Raw genomic sequence first — 20,052 nt, 5'->3', positions numbered from 1 at the left:
ACATCTGGAGTCTGCTGCATGAAGAGTCCTACACACCATATTAATATGATCTGTATTGTCTACAATACTTCATTAAGATGTTATTCTACACGGCCAGGTTAAAATTGGAGGGGTGAGAGGCGTGGAAGAGGTGGGTGTATGGATGTATAGAGTGTGTGGTAAAGGCAATGGTAAAAATTCAGTTCTATGCACAGGTTGTCAGAAGTGGATTCAATAAAGTCGTGGTGTGAAGGTTAGTCTACAAGCAGAAAGTCCTACTTTTGTTTATACAAAGTGCTGGATGTGGAAGACTGTAAAATGCTGTCACATTAATATCAACAATAGTCTTTGTGGACGAAAAAGGCACACTGAAAAGCAGACAGATAATAGTTTCTAAATTCTCCTGTTTATTAATTTGGAGTCACAGTAAGTAGAGATTCAAAAGAGTATAACTTATTGCCGCAAAGCTCAATTGAACCCTGATCAAAAGCCAGGAGGGGTTTTTTATACTTCAGCATCTCATGATTAATAAGACAGAAAGAACATCCTTATCAAAACAGTAAAGTTAAACAATATGTCTGTTGAGCTAAGCATTATCTGTGTTTTGGAAGCTAAGCACAGGAGAGACGCCTTTGCATAAACTACATGCACAGTTCTGCAGCCTTGTGACCTTGTCCCTGAAACATTCACTCTGAGAAAGGGAAAAAACAAGAAACAGCTTAGATTTTATTCATCTGGACACTATTTCTCCTGAACCCTGGAATAACATATTTTTGTTAGTTCATAAGCCAAAGCGTCTCTCACTGGCAAGTTACAAAATAGTTATTATAAAGATTCTAATTTACTAAACACACAAAATACATGGTGCTGAGGAGAACATTCTTCTTCTACATTCCCCCCTTTTTGAACCAACAAAAATATGGGTGACATAGGAGTAACAAGGGAAAGAGTAGGAGAAGGGGAAGGAGTGGAAGGAAAGGAGGAAGAAATTGGAAGCATGCATTCTTCGTGTAACATATAAGCCTTGGCCACGGAGGCAGTGAAATACTGGGACACAAGATATCTAATTAGGGGGACTACACAGCAGGCCACAAGTAACAATGATAAAAGCAATGGCCAGTGAAATAAAAACTGACCTGAGCCATCAGCCCCAGGGGCTAGAAATGCCAGAAGTGGTAGCTAATTCATTTGAAAGGGCAGTTAAACCTGGCAAAGCACGGGTGATTGATACATCGGGAGCCATATTATTAGGGATGTAAGTGCAGCACGCATCACCAAACATAGTACATACACCCCCCTTTTCAGCAAGGAGCATATCTAATGCTAATCGATTTTGCCAAGTCATAAGGGATGTTCTATCAAGCTGTTCATGTATCCCTTCAACAGCCTCTTTAGTAAAATTCAGGAAACGCTGTTGGTTGTAATATAAGTAATTAATCCAATCTACATTTTTATTTATTGTAATTTGGGGGAAAATAGACTCAAATCCGGCAGCAACTTGATCTCGCGCTTTAAATTTATCAGGGACCTCTCGAGGGACACCAATGGAATCAAAGTAAACGTCAGGGCCGAAAAGAGAGAATGTGGCGGGGTCAGCAGAGCGGGGTCGACGACGTCGGCCAGAGCTGGACGACACGCGAGGAGAATTCAAAGGGAGGAGGTGGAATGGCATAACAAGTTGGGTTAATGCGCATGTGCCAGTACAAACAGGGGGAAGAATATCAAGTAATTTTAATGTACTGCACATCCACCAAATATCAGCACGCGGAGTGGACTGTGTCAACAGGAAAAGTGATAATGTAGAATTAAATGAGGTGGAGTTAACCTGGAAAGTCTGGGAACAGAAGGAAGAAGGGATATGACCAACATTAGTACCTCGGAAGGGGGAACTATAATTACTAGAGAAGCAGGTATAATTGCCTTCATGAGACTGGAACATCGGGGGAGTCATATGAGAAGTGGGGGGGGGGGGAAGAGGAGAGAAAGTGTAATGCAGTTAGAGTCTTTTGGTGTGGACGGAGAGGTAAAAAGGGCAAGGAGACAAGGAAGACCAACAGGGTAAATATTAGAAAGAGGGAAAGGGACGGTAGCCAAATGTGGCCTGGCCGTAGCACAGGCGTAGCAATCAGATTGATTTACTTGCTTAGCCGAATATAATACCCACTGCAACCAACGGTTCTGATCGCCATAGCCAGTTTCAATTGAAAAAGTGGATGAGAGGGTGGAAATATTCATAATCTTAACAGAAGAAAAGTCTGAACCAGAAGTTGGGGAGACAGGTGTGTGTGCAGGAGAATGAGGTGTTAGTAACAGGATTGTCAATCTTAATTAGAAATCTCCCTAAAGGGTCTGTTCCAGATACATATGCCCCTAATATATAGGTTCCTGAGTCATGTAAAGAGGAGTTCTTCAAAATGATGATCAAGGGGTTACAATGGTTGTCAACACATTTATGAGAAGCATGTCCTTTTATGATAGAAAATCGATTTTTCAAACCGTATTTTTGGGCCTCAAAAGGTTGAGAACCCCAGTCCTCAGTTCCAGTGTTAGCAAAAACCCATTGCCAGGTGTCACAGTTACTTCCCCAATAATACTTCGTAACAGTCATACACACGTATTTGTCAGACCAGGTCCACTGGGCTTGTCGACCAGTCCCACAGTTGATAATAGAGCAGAAATCAACCTGCACTGATGTGGTGATTCCTAACAGGAAAGTCAAGGTGACCAGGGCAGTAGACAAGGGAAAAGAAAGCATAGTAGCACAGCAATCAAGGGTGCCATCTCTTGCAATGTGAGGAGTGAATCCAGGCGGGCAATCCTTCCATTTTCACTGCATGTGGTGTGGACAGAAGAACTTGGAACAGTCCTCTCCACCTCGGCTGATGCCAATGTTTCCTCCGAGTGTCATGGACGAGGATCCAAGTGCCTAAGGGAATCGGCGTGTCTTTAGATGGAAGACTAGTCCTCCAGGCCTGGTTAACCTGCTCGTGGACTTCTTTCAGAGTATCTCGGAGACCTGTAAGACAAGAGAGAAGATCATTGTCCACAGTATGCAGGTTAAAATTTCGCATAACCATGCCCACAGGCATGGGTGTCCGGTCAGAATTTCAAACGGCGACAGTCCTAATTGCCGGTGTGTTCTTGCCCTCAATCTCATTAAGGCCAGAGGGAAAGTGTCTGGCCAGGATAAATTTGTCTGCTCACAGATTTTTTTTTTTTGCTAATTTAGATTTTAGGGTGCCATTATCAGTTTGCAATTTCTGTGGTATGCCCCACCTAGGAATAATTTCTTTGATTAAAGCTTTGGCTACAGTTTTAGCATCAGCGTGTTTAGAAGGAAAAAAAAAAATTCTACCCATTGGGAGAACACATCAACAATTACTAGACAATAACGGTAAGCTTTAGATGGAGTTAGTTCAATGAAATCCATTTGGAGGTGTTCAAACGGACCCATTGGATTAGGTGTAACGGCGGGACTTACCTGGACTTACCTGGGTGCCCTTTCCTACATTAGACTTTTGACATAATGCACAGCGCCTGCAGAACTGCTCTGCAGAGAAGCCTTTGGGAGGAAAGGTTTGTTAGTTTGCCTATGGGTCCAGACTCCATAAGAGAGGGACCATTCTTTGGACTATTTTCTTTTTTCTCTGTCCGTGGCTGCACTCTGTAAAGAAACAAGTTGATTATCAAGGTCCTGGTTATTTCTCTGTTGGAATAAAGAGATTGGTGTGTTATTTTATGCAGCCTGTTTAGCAAAGTGATCAGCTAATTCGTTTCCTTTGCTGACAGGATCTTGTTTTCCTGTGTGAGCTTGACATTTAACGATCGCTAACTTTGATGGTTTAGTTATAGCTATTAAGAGGGATTCAATCAGTTTTTGATGTTGGATCGGTTTGCCAGCGCTGGTCTTAAATCCTCTTAATTTCCATAAGGCTCCATGATCATGGCAGACTCCAAAAGCATATCTGGAATCCGTATAAATTGTTATAATTTTCCCTTCGGACAACTGACATGCTCGGGTGATAGCTATCAATTCAGCTGCCTGCGCGCTTAAATTTGATGAAATTCGGTTTGCTTCCAGCAGGTGGCCACCTTTCACTACTGCATAGCTGGTCGAGGGTGTTCCATTTTCCAATCGCAAAGAACATCCGTCCACAAAAATTAATTCTCCAATATCTAACGGTGTTTCGTGTAGGTCTGGTCTAGGCTTTACAACTTTAGCTATTTCATCATGACAGTCATGTGGCTCTCCGTCTTCTTCAGTTGGAAGAAGAGTGGCTGGATTTAAGGTAGAGCATCGTTCAACAGTGACATTGGACAAAGTATAGAGTACATTTTGATAGTGTATTGCTCTTGCAGTTGTGAGATGTGAGGTTTTAGCCTGTACTAAAATAAAATGAACGGCGTGAGGTACCTTTACTGTTAGGGGGCTCATGAGCACTTTGTTTGTCTGTATGTGGTTGCGTTAAAACTGCATTCATTAATCCCCCCTTTTTCGTCCACGAACACAGTGAATGGACGAGAATATAGTCAGTGAGAGTAATGCATTTTTATTATTATTTATTTATTTAGTTATTTTTTTTTTAATCACATAGAGCCTTGTCAGCCTGCTATACCACTGCATGCAGCCAGATGGCAGTGTTAGCTAGATTTTGTAAAGGCTGTGCTCCTCCTGAAAAACTTACAAGCAAACAACTTCTCAGTTCGCAAGCTGGTACTACTTGTAAATAAGGAATTCATCTTACCGTGGTGCCATACATGCTAGCCTCCAGATCATGGAAAAGTCCGAGGCGGAACCGGGTCAGCAACAACAAGGAAACACTAATTTCCGTGGCGACCCAAGTGCCAACTGTAAACAAAGATAATCCATCTCGGGAAACACACAGCACAACTCCACAACAAGAAAACATTCCCATCAAAAGCTATGCAGCCACAGAGAAATATGCTGACTTAACCTGTTGTTTTGTGACCGGTCTTGGAAGGTTTTGAATGATGGTTAAACGGCCGCTAGAGAGAGCTCTTGTATCGCAAGAAAAGTCATGACCTAAATATTTAACGATAGCTTGAAGTAACTGCAGTTTTTTTTTTTCTTTCTTCGACACTTTTTTATGGCCATTTTCACCTAAAAAGAATAGCAATTTTCTGAGTATCATGTGCACTTGTTGTTTATTTATTTATTTATTCTTTTTTCTTATCTATATACTGTATCAATTTATTATCTTTTTCCGGCCAAAACCATAAACACAAGGGGCTTCAGTATATCCCTGAGGCATGACGGTCCAGGTCCATCGGCGGTTTTGAAAGGTAAAAGCAACCCAGAATTGAGAATCAGGGTGCACGGGAAATGGAAAAGAAAGCGTTAGCAAGGTCAAGAACAGAGAAGTACCGGTCGGACGGGGGCATCGTGGAAAGAATAGTGGAAGGATTAGGAACAATAGGTGTTCTAGGAAAAAAAAACGCAGAGTTAACTTGTCATAGGACCCATCAGCCTTTTTTACAGGAAAAAAAATGGGGGAGTTGACTGGAGAGTATGTAATTGGAATAATTGCTCCTCGCCTCACGAGATCAGAATGTACGGCGGCGATGCCAGCCTCTGCCTCTGGAGACAGAGGATCCTGGACACGGTACGGGTGGAAGGAAGATTTTGAGAAAATCACCAGTGGCTCAGTGTGCTATCCTTCCATAATCAATTTTTCCCTTGGGACCACAGTGCTAAGGAAACATGGGGAACCGAATCTCCTAAACAGAAAACGCTTTGTGAATATGTGAGGTGCACTGAAGCAACTGCTTTAGTAGACAACAAAAATACATGGAATGTGCAAAGTTTCAGGGCATGTGCTGGAGGAAAGAAAAGATTCTAACCAAGGTGTGTCCACTTCAGTAGGGAAAATACTGGGCAGTATAAGGCAGGGTGTCCGGGACTTGTAAGTGAGGAAAATAGGCATGAGGGGAAAGAATGAAGGGCTTTCAAGAGGAAGGTGTGCAGGGAGATGTTCAGGGTCCAGGCTGTAAAAGAGGGCTTGGGGTGTGAAGTGTGGCACAGGAGCTTAGGAATGGAGCAGCAAAAATCCTTGTTCAGTTAAAGAAAATTGAGACTGACAATTTAAGTCATAAGATCCCATCCCAGCAGTTTCACAGGGCACAAATGATTTAACAGAAAGCAACGAGTCAATAATGAAACTGTTAATGCTGAGCTGTAATTGCACAGGAAACTCCTTCAGTGCGTGGCTCCTGTTCCCATTTCAAAGGCAGTTTCTTTGCCATTAAAGTCAATAAAAGATCAGTTTCAGCATGACGAGTAAGCAAAGGAAACTGGAAAAAGTGGCTGGGGTCCCTGATAATTCTTAGGACCAAGGAATGTCATTAGGCTCAGGGAGAGGGGGTGACGGAGGCGCTTGTGTGGGCAGTTGCGTCTAAAATGTTCAAGTTCACCGCAGCAGCGGCAGGCATATGACGCTGGCGTCTGCTCCGAAGGGTTAGGCATCTGAGCAAAAGGATTATTAGGTCTTGATAAATGGAACCCACGTCCTCTTCCGTGCCCTCGCCCTCGACCTCCAAAGAATTTTCCGCGTCCTCTCCCCCTAGCCAGGTCAGTTCTTCCAGTATAATAATTTATTTGTGCAGCCAAAAGTTTGGTCTGTGTGTCTGACTCTTTTAATTTAGTCTGACTGTCAGCATGCTCTGCATGACGCTTGTCTTCCTCGAACGTTGCGGTCTTCCAGCCTTTTTGAGGACGTGCAGACTTTGCTTTGAATGTCACTTCTCAGTCCCGAGATGAAAGGACGCACTGCAGCATGAGTTCTATCGTTTGTATTGTCTAGCCCAGAGTGATTAGCCATCAGATCTTGCAATCGGTGAGCCAGCTGAAATTAGTGACCAGTTTGTGCCCTTTTTTATATTTTTTCTGCCAGGGCTCCTTTCAAAGGCTCTCACTGGGCGAGGAAAGGACCTTCATTCCAACGCCAAGGGACACCGTTATGATCACCGTGATTTACAGTTGCCCATGTGGTGCTCAGCTGTCGACGGAGCACCTGTGTCCACTGTGCAGCATTTGTTTTATACATGTTATCCAGCTGCTGTAACGGCTCCACAAATTGCAGTCCACCGACTGCTCGTGCGCTGGGAGACTCTTTTAATTTCTGCCATTGCAACCCAGTAGCACCTTGTGAATGATCTGAATTATCTTCCTCAGGGTCAATATGTGAGGACGGGTCATAATGATATTGTTGATCGTAAAAACCTGCTCCAGACGGTTCGTCTGTTAACAGGGGTGTTGTTGGAGAAGAGGGTGCAGGAGGTGGAAGCGGGGGAGTTTTGGTAAGGAGGGGGTGGACAGATTACGGGGTATAGGGGGTCTTTCTTTTCGGTCTGCTTTCTTTTACTTTCAGGCTTGGGCGCTGTCTCTATCTTCACTTTCTGCAACGCTAGCAATAATTCTTCCTTGTCTTTTTTGTGTTTTGACTTCAGCAGCCAGCAGGTTGTTACGCCTCTGCTTATTCCACTTCTTACATGCCTTTTAAAATCCAACCCAGTCTGCTTCTCTATTAACTGTTTAGGGGACCCGCCTTTCAATCCCGACGGTGTACTAGGAGCCTGGTGATTCTCTGAAAATAATCCTTCTAACATTAGGTTTTGAGGACCCTGGGGGACCTGTTTGACTGGCGTGCCATTATAATTTCCCATAGTAAGCGGCAGGCCTTCAACAGAGAGCAACTCAATCCCCGATTATTTCTCGTCCCACTTGTCGTCCCCGGAATCAACCAGTCGACAAGTGGAAATCAACCTCCCCTCTTCCAAATTTTACACGTACTCTAACTGCCCCTTTCACCCCTATTCCTCTTAATATAGGAACGTGCCACTCGGTCCTTTCTACTCGAATTCTTAAGGGATGACTTACTAGCATTCACACTGTGCCGTCACTCTCTATGAATCCCTAAAACCCTTCTAGGTCGATACGGTATGATTCTCTATTCTTTCAGCATGCTTTTATTTTTTTATTCTCTTTTATTATTATTTTCTTTTTTCTTTTCCCCGTATACTTCTATTTCTTCCAGCACACCAGTCAAACCAACGGGAATCCCCTGAATCTGCTCACCGCGACTCCTTCTGCCTGCCTGGAAAAATCCCATCCAGTTGCTTTTCGTTTTGGTCAGGAGGAGGTCAGCGATTCCCCACGCAGGAAAACGCCCAAGGTTGGCCAGTCCTAACTTTTACCGGAGCTGGTCCTCGATCCGCGGAAATCGGTCCACTTGGACGAACCCGCCCAGGGAGTCATCTGCCCGTCTCCTGCCCCACGTTCGGGCGCCAAAAACTGTGGACGAAAAAGGCACACTGAAAAGCAGACAGATAATAGTTTCTAAATTCTCCTGTTTATTAATTTGGAGTCACAGTAAGTAGAGATTCAAAAGAGTATAACTTATTGCCGCAAAGCTCAATTGAACCCTGATCAAAAGCCAGGAGGGGTTTTTTATACTTCAGCATCTCATGATTAATAAGACAGAAAGAACATCCTTATCAAAACAGTAAAGTTAAACAATATGTCTGTTGAGCTAAGCATTATCTGTGTTTTGGAAGCTAAGCACAGGAGAGACGCCTTTGCATAAACTACATGTACAGTTCTGCAGCCTTGTGACCTTGTCCCTGAAACATTCACTCTGAGAAAGGGAAAAACAAGAAACAGCTTAGATTTTATTCATCTGGACACTATTTCTCCTGAACCCTGGAATAACATATTTTTGTTAGTTCATAAGCCAAAGCGTCTCTCACTGGCAAGTTACAAAATAGTTATTATAAAGATTCTAATTTACTAAACACACAAAATACATGGTGCTGAGGAGAACATTCTTCTTCTACATTCCCCCCTTTTTGAACCAACAAAAATATGGGTGACATAGGAGTAACAAGGGAAAGAGTAGGAGAAGGGGAAGGAGTGGAAGGAAAGGAGGAAGAAATTGGAAGCATGCATTCTTCGTGTAACATATAAGCCTTGGCCACGGAGGCAGTGAAATACTGGGACACAAGATATCTAATTAGGGGGACTACACAGCAGGCCACAAGTAACAATGATAAAAGCAATGGCCAGTGAAATAAAAACTGACCTGAGCCATCAGCCCCAGGGGCTAGAAATGCCAGAAGTGGTAGCTAATTCATTTGAAAGGGCAGTTAAACCTGGCAAAGCACGGGTGATTGATACATCGGGAGCCATATTATTAGGGATGTAAGTGCAGCACGCATCACCAAACATAGTACATACACCCCCCTTTTCAGCAAGGAGCATATCTAATGCTAATCGATTTTGCCAAGTCATAAGGGATGTTCTATCAAGCTGTTCATGTATCCCTTCAACAGCCTCTTTAGTAAAATTCAGGAAACGCTGTTGGTTGTAATATAAGTAATTAATCCAATCTACATTTTTATTTATTGTAATTTGGGGGAAAATAGACTCAAATCCGGCAGCAACTTGATCTCGCGCTTTAAATTTATCAGGGACCTCTCGAGGGACACCAATGGAATCAAAGTAAACGTCAGGGCCGAAAAGAGAGAATGTGGCGGGGTCAGCAGAGCGGGGTCGACGACGTCGGCCAGAGCTGGACGACACGCGAGGAGAATTCAAAGGGAGGAGGTGGAATGGCATAACAAGTTGGGTTAATGCGCATGTGCCAGTACAAACAGGGGGAAGAATATCAAGTAATTTTAATGTACTGCACATCCACCAAATATCAGCACGCGGAGTGGACTGTGTCAACAGGAAAAGTGATAATGTAGAATTAAATGAGGTGGAGTTAACCTGGAAAGTCTGGGAACAGAAGGAAGAAGGGATATGACCAACATTAGTACCTCGGAAGGGGGAACTATAATTACTAGAGAAGCAGGTATAATTGCCTTCATGAGACTGGAACATCGGGGGAGTCATATGAGAAGTGGGGGGGGGGAAAGAGGAGAGAAAGTGTAATGCAGTTAGAGTCTTTTGGTGTGGACGGAGAGGTAAAAAGGGCAAGGAGACAAGGAAGACCAACAGGGTAAATATTAGAAAGAGGGAAAGGGACGGTAGCCAAATGTGGCCTGGCCGTAGCACAGGCGTAGCAATCAGATTGATTTACTTGCTTAGCCGAATATAATACCCACTGCAACCAACGGTTCTGATCGCCATAGCCAGTTTCAATTGAAAAAGTGGATGAGAGGGTGGAAATATTCATAATCTTAACAGAAGAAAAGTCTGAACCAGAAGTTGGGGAGACAGGTGTGTGTGCAGGAGAATGAGGTGTTAGTAACAGGATTGTCAATCTTAATTAGAAATCTCCCTAAAGGGTCTGTTCCAGATACATATGCCCCTAATATATAGGTTCCTGAGTCATGTAAAGAGGAGTTCTTCAAAATGATGATCAAGGGGTTACAATGGTTGTCAACACATTTATGAGAAGCATGTCCTTTTATGATAGAAAATCGATTTTTCAAACCGTATTTTTGGGCCTCAAAAGGTTGAGAACCCCAGTCCTCAGTTCCAGTGTTAGCAAAAACCCATTGCCAGGTGTCACAGTTACTTCCCCAATAATACTTCGTAACAGTCATACACACGTATTTGTCAGACCAGGTCCACTGGGCTTGTCGACCAGTCCCACAGTTGATAATAGAGCAGAAATCAACCTGCACTGATGTGGTGATTCCTAACAGGAAAGTCAAGGTGACCAGGGCAGTAGACAAGGGAAAAGAAAGCATAGTAGCACAGCAATCAAGGGTGCCATCTCTTGCAATGTGAGGAGTGAATCCAGGCGGGCAATCCTTCCATTTTCACTGCATGTGGTGTGGACAGAAGAACTTGGAACAGTCCTCTCCACCTCGGCTGATGCCAATGTTTCCTCCGAGTGTCATGGACGAGGATCCAAGTGCCTAAGGGAATCGGCGTGTCTTTAGATGGAAGACTAGTCCTCCAGGCCTGGTTAACCTGCTCGTGGACTTCTTTCAGAGTATCTCGGAGACCTGTAAGACAAGAGAGAAGATCATTGTCCACAGTATGCAGGTTAAAATTTCGCATAACCATGCCCACAGGCATGGGTGTCCGGTCAGAATTTCAAACGGCGACAGTCCTAATTGCCGGTGTGTTCTTGCCCTCAATCTCATTAAGGCCAGAGGGAAAGTGTCTGGCCAGGATAAATTTGTCTGCTCACAGATTTTTTTTTTTTGCTAATTTAGATTTTAGGGTGCCATTATCAGTTTGCAATTTCTGTGGTATGCCCCACCTAGGAATAATTTCTTTGATTAAAGCTTTGGCTACAGTTTTAGCATCAGCGTGTTTAGAAGGAAAAAAAAAAAATTCTACCCATTGGGAGAACACATCAACAATTACTAGACAATAACGGTAAGCTTTAGATGGAGTTAGTTCAATGAAATCCATTTGGAGGTGTTCAAACGGACCCATTGGATTAGGTGTAACGGCGGGACTTACCTGGACTTACCTGGGTGCCCTTTCCTACATTAGACTTTTGACATAATGCACAGCGCCTGCAGAACTGCTCTGCAGAGAAGCCTTTGGGAGGAAAGGTTTGTTAGTTTGCCTATGGGTCCAGACTCCATAAGAGAGGGACCATTCTTTGGACTATTTTCTTTTTTCTCTGTCCGTGGCTGCACTCTGTAAAGAAACAAGTTGATTATCAAGGTCCTGGTTATTTCTCTGTTGGAATAAAGAGATTGGTGTGTTATTTTATGCAGCCTGTTTAGCAAAGTGATCAGCTAATTCGTTTCCTTTGCTGACAGGATCTTGTTTTCCTGTGTGAGCTTGACATTTAACGATCGCTAACTTTGATGGTTTAGTTATAGCTATTAAGAGGGATTCAATCAGTTTTTGATGTTGGATCGGTTTGCCAGCGCTGGTCTTAAATCCTCTTAATTTCCATAAGGCTCCATGATCATGGCAGACTCCAAAAGCATATCTGGAATCCGTATAAATTGTTATAATTTTCCCTTCGGACAACTGACATGCTCGGGTGATAGCTATCAATTCAGCTGCCTGCGCGCTTAAATTTGATGAAATTCGGTTTGCTTCCAGCAGGTGGCCACCTTTCACTACTGCATAGCTGGTCGAGGGTGTTCCATTTTCCAATCGCAAAGAACATCCGTCCACAAAAATTAATTCTCCAATATCTAACGGTGTTTCGTGTAGGTCTGGTCTAGGCTTTACAACTTTAGCTATTTCATCATGACAGTCATGTGGCTCTCCGTCTTCTTCAGTTGGAAGAAGAGTGGCTGGATTTAAGGTAGAGCATCGTTCAACAGTGACATTGGACAAAGTATAGAGTACATTTTGATAGTGTATTGCTCTTGCAGTTGTGAGATGTGAGGTTTTAGCCTGTACTAAAATAAAATGAACGGCGTGAGGTACCTTTACTGTTAGGGGGCTCATGAGCACTTTGTTTGTCTGTATGTGGTTGCGTTAAAACTGCATTCATTAATCCCCCCTTTTTCGTCCACGAACACAGTGAATGGACGAGAATATAGTCAGTGAGAGTAATGCATTTTTATTATTATTTATTTATTTAGTTATTTTTTTTTTAATCACATAGAGCCTTGTCAGCCTGCTATACCACTGCATGCAGCCAGATGGCAGTGTTAGCTAGATTTTGTAAAGGCTGTGCTCCTCCTGAAAAACTTACAAGCAAACAACTTCTCAGTTCGCAAGCTGGTACTACTTGTAAATAAGGAATTCATCTTACCGTGGTGCCATACATGCTAGCCTCCAGATCATGGAAAAGTCCGAGGCGGAACCGGGTCAGCAACAACAAGGAAACACTAATTTCCGTGGCGACCCAAGTGCCAACTGTAAACAAAGATAATCCATCTCGGGAAACACACAGCACAACTCCACAACAAGAAAACATTCCCATCAAAAGCTATGCAGCCACAGAGAAATATGCTGACTTAACCTGTTGTTTTGTGACCGGTCTTGGAAGGTTTTGAATGATGGTTAAACGGCCGCTAGAGAGAGCTCTTGTATCGCAAGAAAAGTCATGACCTAAATATTTAACGATAGCTTGAAGTAACTGCAGTTTTTTTTTTTTCTTTCTTCGACACTTTTTTATGGCCATTTTCACCTAAAAAGAATAGCAATTTTCTGAGTATCATGTGCACTTGTTGTTTATTTATTTATTTATTCTTTTTTCTTATCTATATACTGTATCAATTTATTATCTTTTTCCGGCCAAAACCATAAACACAAGGGGCTTCAGTATATCCCTGAGGCATGACGGTCCAGGTCCATCGGCGGTTTTGAAAGGTAAAAGCAACCCAGAATTGAGAATCAGGGTGCACGGGAAATGGAAAAGAAAGCGTTAGCAAGGTCAAGAACAGAGAAGTACCGGTCGGACGGGGGCATCGTGGAAAGAATAGTGGAAGGATTAGGAACAATAGGTGTTCTAGGAAAAAAAAACGCAGAGTTAACTTGTCATAGGACCCATCAGCCTTTTTTACAGGAAAAAAATGGGGGAGTTGACTGGAGAGTATGTAATTGGAATAATTGCTCCTCGCCTCACGAGATCAGAATGTACGGCGGCGATGCCAGCCTCTGCCTCTGGAGACAGAGGATCCTGGACACGGTACGGGTGGAAGGAAGATTTTGAGAAAATCACCAGTGGCTCAGTGTGCTATCCTTCCATAATCAATTTTTCCCTTGGGACCACAGTGCTAAGGAAACATGGGGAACCGAATCTCCTAAACAGAAAACGCTTTGTGAATATGTGAGGTGCACTGAAGCAACTGCTTTAGTAGACAACAAAAATACATGGAATGTGCAAAGTTTCAGGGCATGTGCTGGAGGAAAGAAAAGATTCTAACCAAGGTGTGTCCACTTCAGTAGGGAAAATACTGGGCAGTATAAGGCAGGGTGTCCGGGACTTGTAAGTGAGGAAAATAGGCATGAGGGGAAAGAATGAAGGGCTTTCAAGAGGAAGGTGTGCAGGGAGATGTTCAGGGTCCAGGCTGTAAAAGAGGGCTTGGGGTGTGAAGTGTGGCACAGGAGCTTAGGAATGGAGCAGCAAAAATCCTTGTTCAGTTAAAGAAAATTGAGACTGACAATTTAAGTCATAAGATCCCATCCCAGCAGTTTCACAGGGCACAAATGATTTAACAGAAAGCAACGAGTCAATAATGAAACTGTTAATGCTGAGCTGTAATTGCACAGGAAACTCCTTCAGTGCGTGGCTCCTGTTCCCATTTCAAAGGCAGTTTCTTTGCCATTAAAGTCAATAAAAGATCAGTTTCAGCATGACGAGTAAGCAAAGGAAACTGGAAAAAGTGGCTGGGGTCCCTGATAATTCTTAGGACCAAGGAATGTCATTAGGCTCAGGGAGAGGGGGTGACGGAGGCGCTTGTGTGGGCAGTTGCGTCTAAAATGTTCAAGTTCACCGCAGCAGCGGCAGGCATATGACGCTGGCGTCTGCTCCGAAGGGTTAGGCATCTGAGCAAAAGGATTATTAGGTCTTGATAAATGGAACCCACGTCCTCTTCCGTGCCCTCGCCCTCGACCTCCAAAGAATTTTCCGCGTCCTCTCCCCCTAGCCAGGTCAGTTCTTCCAGTATAATAATTTATTTGTGCAGCCAAAAGTTTGGTCTGTGTGTCTGACTCTTTTAATTTAGTCTGACTGTCAGCATGCTCTGCATGACGCTTGTCTTCCTCGAACGTTGCGGTCTTCCAGCCTTTTTGAGGACGTGCAGACTTTGCTTTGAATGTCACTTCTCAGTCCCGAGATGAAAGGACGCACTGCAGCATGAGTTCTATCGTTTGTATTGTCTAGCCCAGAGTGATTAGCCATCAGATCTTGCAATCGGTGAGCCAGCTGAAATTAGTGACCAGTTTGTGCCCTTTTTTATATTTTTTCTGCCAGGGCTCCTTTCAAAGGCTCTCACTGGGCGAGGAAAGGACCTTCATTCCAACGCCAAGGGACACCGTTATGATCACCGTGATTTACAGTTGCCCATGTGGTGCTCAGCTGTCGACGGAGCACCTGTGTCCACTGTGCAGCATTTGTTTTATACATGTTATCCAGCTGCTGTAACGGCTCCACAAATTGCAGTCCACCGACTGCTCGTGCGCTGGGAGACTCTTTTAATTTCTGCCATTGCAACCCAGTAGCACCTTGTGAATGATCTGAATTATCTTCCTCAGGGTCAATATGTGAGGACGGGTCATAATGATATTGTTGATCGTAAAAACCTGCTCCAGACGGTTCGTCTGTTAACAGGGGTGTTGTTGGAGAAGAGGGTGCAGGAGGTGGAAGCGGGGGAGTTTTGGTAAGGAGGGGGTGGACAGATTACGGGGTATAGGGGGTCTTTCTTTTCGGTCTGCTTTCTTTTACTTTCAGGCTTGGGCGCTGTCTCTATCTTCACTTTCTGCAACGCTAGCAATAATTCTTCCTTGTCTTTTTTGTGTTTTGACTTCAGCAGCCAGCAGGTTGTTACGCCTCTGCTTATTCCACTTCTTACATGCCTTTTAAAATCCAACCCAGTCTGCTTCTCTATTAACTGTTTAGGGGACCCGCCTTTCAATCCCGACGGTGTACTAGGAGCCTGGTGATTCTCTGAAAATAATCCTTCTAACATTAGGTTTTGAGGACCCTGGGGGACCTGTTTGACTGGCGTGCCATTATAATTTCCCATAGTAAGCGGCAGGCCTTCAACAGAGAGCAACTCAATCCCCGATTATTTCTCGTCCCACTTGTCGTCCCCGGAATCAACCAGTCGACAAGTGGAAATCAACCTCCCCTCTTCCAAATTTTACACGTACTCTAACTGCCCCTTTCACCCCTATTCCTCTTAATATAGGAACGTGCCACTCGGTCCTTTCTACTCGAATTCTTAAGGGATGACTTACTAGCATTCACACTGTGCCGTCACTCTCTATGAATCCCTAAAACCCTTCTAGGTCGATACGGTATGATTCTCTATTCTTTCAGCATGCTTTTATTTTTTTATTCTCTTTTATTATTATTTTCTTTTTTCTTTTCCCCGTATACTTCTATTTCTTCCAGCACACCAGTCAAACCAACGGGAATCCCCTGAATCTGCTCACCGCGACTCCTTCTGCCTGCCTGGAAAAATCCCATCCAGTTGCTTTTCATTTTGGTCAGGAGGAGGTCAGCGATTCCCCACGCAGGAAAACGCCCAAGGTTGGCCAGTCCTAACTTTTACCGGAGCTGGTCCTCGATCCGCGGAAATCGGTCCACTTGGACGAACCCGCCCAGGGAGTCATCTGCCCGTCTCCTGCCCCACGTTCGGGCGCCAAAAACTGTGGACGAAAAAGGCACACTGAAAAGCAGACAGATAATAGTTTCTAAATTCTCCTGTTTATTAATTTGGAGTCACAGTAAGTAGAGATTCAAAAGAGTATAACTTATTGCCGCAAAGCTCAATTGAACCCTGATCAAAAGCCAGGAGGGGTTTTTTATACTTCAGCATCTCATGATTAATAAGACAGAAAGAACATCCTTATCAAAACAGTAAAGTTAAACAATATGTCTGTTGAGCTAAGCATTATCTGTGTTTTGGAAGCTAAGCACAGGAGAGACGCCTTTGCATAAACTACATGTACAGTTCTGCAGCCTTGTGACCTTGTCCCTGAAACATTCACTCTGAGAAAGGGAAAAACAAGAAACAGCTTAGATTTTATTCATCTGGACACTATTTCTCCTGAACCCTGGAATAACATATTTTTGTTAGTTCATAAGCCAAAGCGTCTCTCACTGGCAAGTTACAAAATAGTTATTATAAAGATTCTAATTTACTAAACACACAAAATACATGGTGCTGAGGAGAACATTCTTCTTCTACATCTTGTTTTGGAGAAACTAGGCAGGTTTTATTACTTAGGTGACATATTAAATGCTGATAGAAGTGCAGGCAAATAAGTGATGGTGAGGGTATGTGATGTATAGAAGAAATTCCAGGAGTTAGCACACAGTCTAACTTCTAAGTGGTCTGTTTGGCATTGAGGGATACACTTTATGAAAGGTGTGCAAGCAATAATATGCTCTAAGGGAATGAGACATGGCCAATGAAAGCTGAACATGAAGCAGAGCTGGAAATAATAGAATATTCAGTAGAATGATGATGGGATGGACGTTGAGCTAAGAGAAGTACTGTACTTATTGTGGAGGTAACAGATGCTGTGCAAATAAGAAACCGACTTAGGTGATTTGAGCATGTTGAATGAAAGGTGGCAGATGATTGGGTGATGATGTGAGTTGAGGTCAGCATTATGTTTCAAAGAAGATAGGATTGGAGGTGGTACCAGACAATACGTAAAGAATGGGCCTCATTCCAAAGAATGCCCAGGATAGTGAAGAGTGGTGGCAAAACATTTGATGGGCAACCAGCCAAACTGGATAAACCATGAAAATGTCTGATGATGACGACAATGAGTTATATCAGCATAATAACTTTTACAACTTAAGTATGTACTAAGAAATATATAGCAAGCCAATATTTAAGCATCTTTCAGACTGTAATTCTAGATATCTTTCTGTTCATCAATGTATACATTTTTTTTTTCGAAAAGAGAGTTGGAGAGAACAAGATAGGAACCAATTCTGAATTTAACACCCGTCTGTTACATGGCACTCTCAATGTACAGTATATACTCAAACACACACAAAAAACAACTTTAGAGTGATTAGTTGAACTTAACATATTTTGGCAGTGTGGGTAGAAAGTAAGGTGTAAAATGGGTGAGCAATGCTGACTCCCCATAGAATAAACCCCTATAGGGAACTGAAGTTCTGTGTCAGGAACCAGCCATACATGTGGAGTTGCTGCACTGCCCGAGTAGAGGTAATCTAAAATTTAATTTAAAAGTAATTTAATTTTAAAATACTAAAAAAAGTTAATTTCTGCTAAATCTGAAATACTCAATGTATTTCAAGTCTTACAGTAGCATATGTTACAATTTAAGCAGGGAAGAATGGTAAATCTACCAGCTTCTGGGGTATGTTTTAGCATTCATTTCGTTAGAAAGATTTTTTTGTTTACCAGAAATACAATCTGGAGAAGTGTAGACTTGATTCACAAGTGTTGTAACCAGTATGCTTTTGGGTTTCAGAGTAGAGCTCCCATCTCTGCTAAGTTGGTTGCCAATATGCTGTCTGTGTCAGGAGCCGATCATATCATCACTATGGATTTGCATGCCTCCCAGATCCAAGTAAGATAAAAAAAACTGAACAATTAATTTATTCTATTTTACTTTTTAAAGGAAATGTGTTAAGGGTGTATTGCCATTTACTGCCACTTGCTCATTCTTGAGTCAATAGTACTTAGATGTAATAGTTCCATACCAGAAAAGGAAGTGGTGCTTGTAAGTACAGAATGTCTACAAGTACACACACCGGTTTTTATTTGTTTTCTAAAAAATACCTGAGAGCAGCATTCTAAGTGCAGAAACGCAATGGTCTTGTCATCTGCAAATGTTCATGCAGTATTTATAGCAGAGATACATGACGCCACAGTAATGGTCGAAACTCATTTCATTCACTGCTGCAAATTTGTCTAGATTTTTTAGTGTCACTGAAATTTGTTCATTGAATTTGTATTTGGAGGTTTCTATTTGATAATTGGTATCCCATTGTAATTGTTCTGAATACTGATGTACAGTTTTACTGTTTCCTTGTTTCTGTTTTTTGTAGCATCTGCTTCAGGTCTGGGAATTTTCCTTGTTTCAAGTTCATCTGCAGATTGTAATTATTATTCTTCATTAGTTACATTTGGGCTTCCTGTACACTTTGCTGCATCTTCATTTTCTAATCTTGCCTTTTGCTGTTCAGGATATTCATTTTGTCATGCTTGACATACTCTCTCTGCAATGATTTTTAGCTTATCCTTATTCATATTTGACATTACTGATAACTTAAACATGCTTAACAATTTGATCGAAATGCTAATTTGAAAGTTATTTTCCTTGAATTTTAGCCAAACTGGTTTTATCTGGAAGCAGGCTTATTTTAATTGTAGCTGTCACACAGACAAAACACAAAACACACAGTATTGATGATATGATTTCTATTTTAATTGTCCTTTATTAAGGTATAATGTTAATTTGTGCGTTGCCTCTAATAGATGCCATTTGTATAAGGTTCTCAACAGCATTGTTGATGTTGGCAGTACACAATCAGCAGAATTGAAAAATGCAATGCATTGTATTACTACGTACAGTACAAAATACATTCCAATAGATTTCACATCACAAACATTAAAGGAACACTCCTCCCAAAAATTACCTTTTTTCTTATCTGTTATTTACCATGGTATTGTTTGCAGTAATAGCCGAGACAAATGTTTTTATCGAGAACTGACATAACAAAGTTGCTGACACAACATGTTTAAAAGTGGGTCAACACTCAACAAGCGGCAACCAATATCAAAACCACCATGAAATAAAATCTGTTTACTCCTGTACTATAATCCACATGTCAGATATGCTAACAACATCACAAATACATGTATTTTGGTAAAAATATTGTTAAATAAACCACTTCTAGAAAATCCTTGTGTTAAAAGCTGAGGAGCATGCTCAAATGAGGATGATCTTCCCCCCTCAATCATTGGTCAGGAGTCCTGCCTAGTAATAGCTCATTCATTGGCTACCATGACACAGTTTCACAAACTACCTTGGAAAAAAACTGTTTAAGTTCAGCCCCCGAACACAGACAGACAGACACAAGATGTCCAAAAACACATACGTTTCAAGTCAAGTCAAGTCAAGTCAAGAGTATTTATTGTCATTTCATTCATATACGGTAGTACAGTATACAGTGAAACAAAACAATGTTCCTCCAGGACAATGGTGCTACATAAAACACAGGACAACGAAGAATCGACGACACATAACATAAAGACACATATAACAAGGTGCATGTGAGTCAAATGTGCAAACATGTGCAACCATGTGCAACACTGCAGAACAGAACACATATATCAGATATCAGTCCGGTTCATGAGTGTTCAGGAGTCTGACTGCTTGGGGGAAGAAACTGTTACACATTCTGGTGGTGAGGGCCTGAATGCTTCAGTACCTTTTTCCCAATGGAAAGAGTGTAA

At 42.4% G+C, this 20,052-nt stretch overlaps 1 protein-coding gene across 1 annotated transcript in view; it reads left to right on the top strand.

The window, feature by feature from the left end:
- LOC114662509 (ribose-phosphate pyrophosphokinase 2-like) overlaps positions 1–20,052 on the top strand; it is a 48,119-nt gene that overhangs the window by 9,818 nt on the left and 18,249 nt on the right. The window contains exon 4 of the mRNA XM_028816008.2: positions 18,062–18,160. Within this exon, the coding sequence (XP_028671841.1) occupies positions 18,062–18,160 (99 nt within the window). The remainder of the gene's footprint in view (positions 1–18,061; positions 18,161–20,052) is intronic.

The sequence above is a fragment of the Erpetoichthys calabaricus genome, chromosome 12, assembly GCF_900747795.2.
Source record: "Erpetoichthys calabaricus chromosome 12, fErpCal1.3, whole genome shotgun sequence".
Taxonomy (NCBI): Eukaryota; Metazoa; Chordata; class Cladistia; order Polypteriformes; family Polypteridae; genus Erpetoichthys; species Erpetoichthys calabaricus.
The sequence above is the reverse complement of the archived record's forward strand: the minus strand, read 5'-3'. Positions and strand labels throughout refer to the sequence as shown.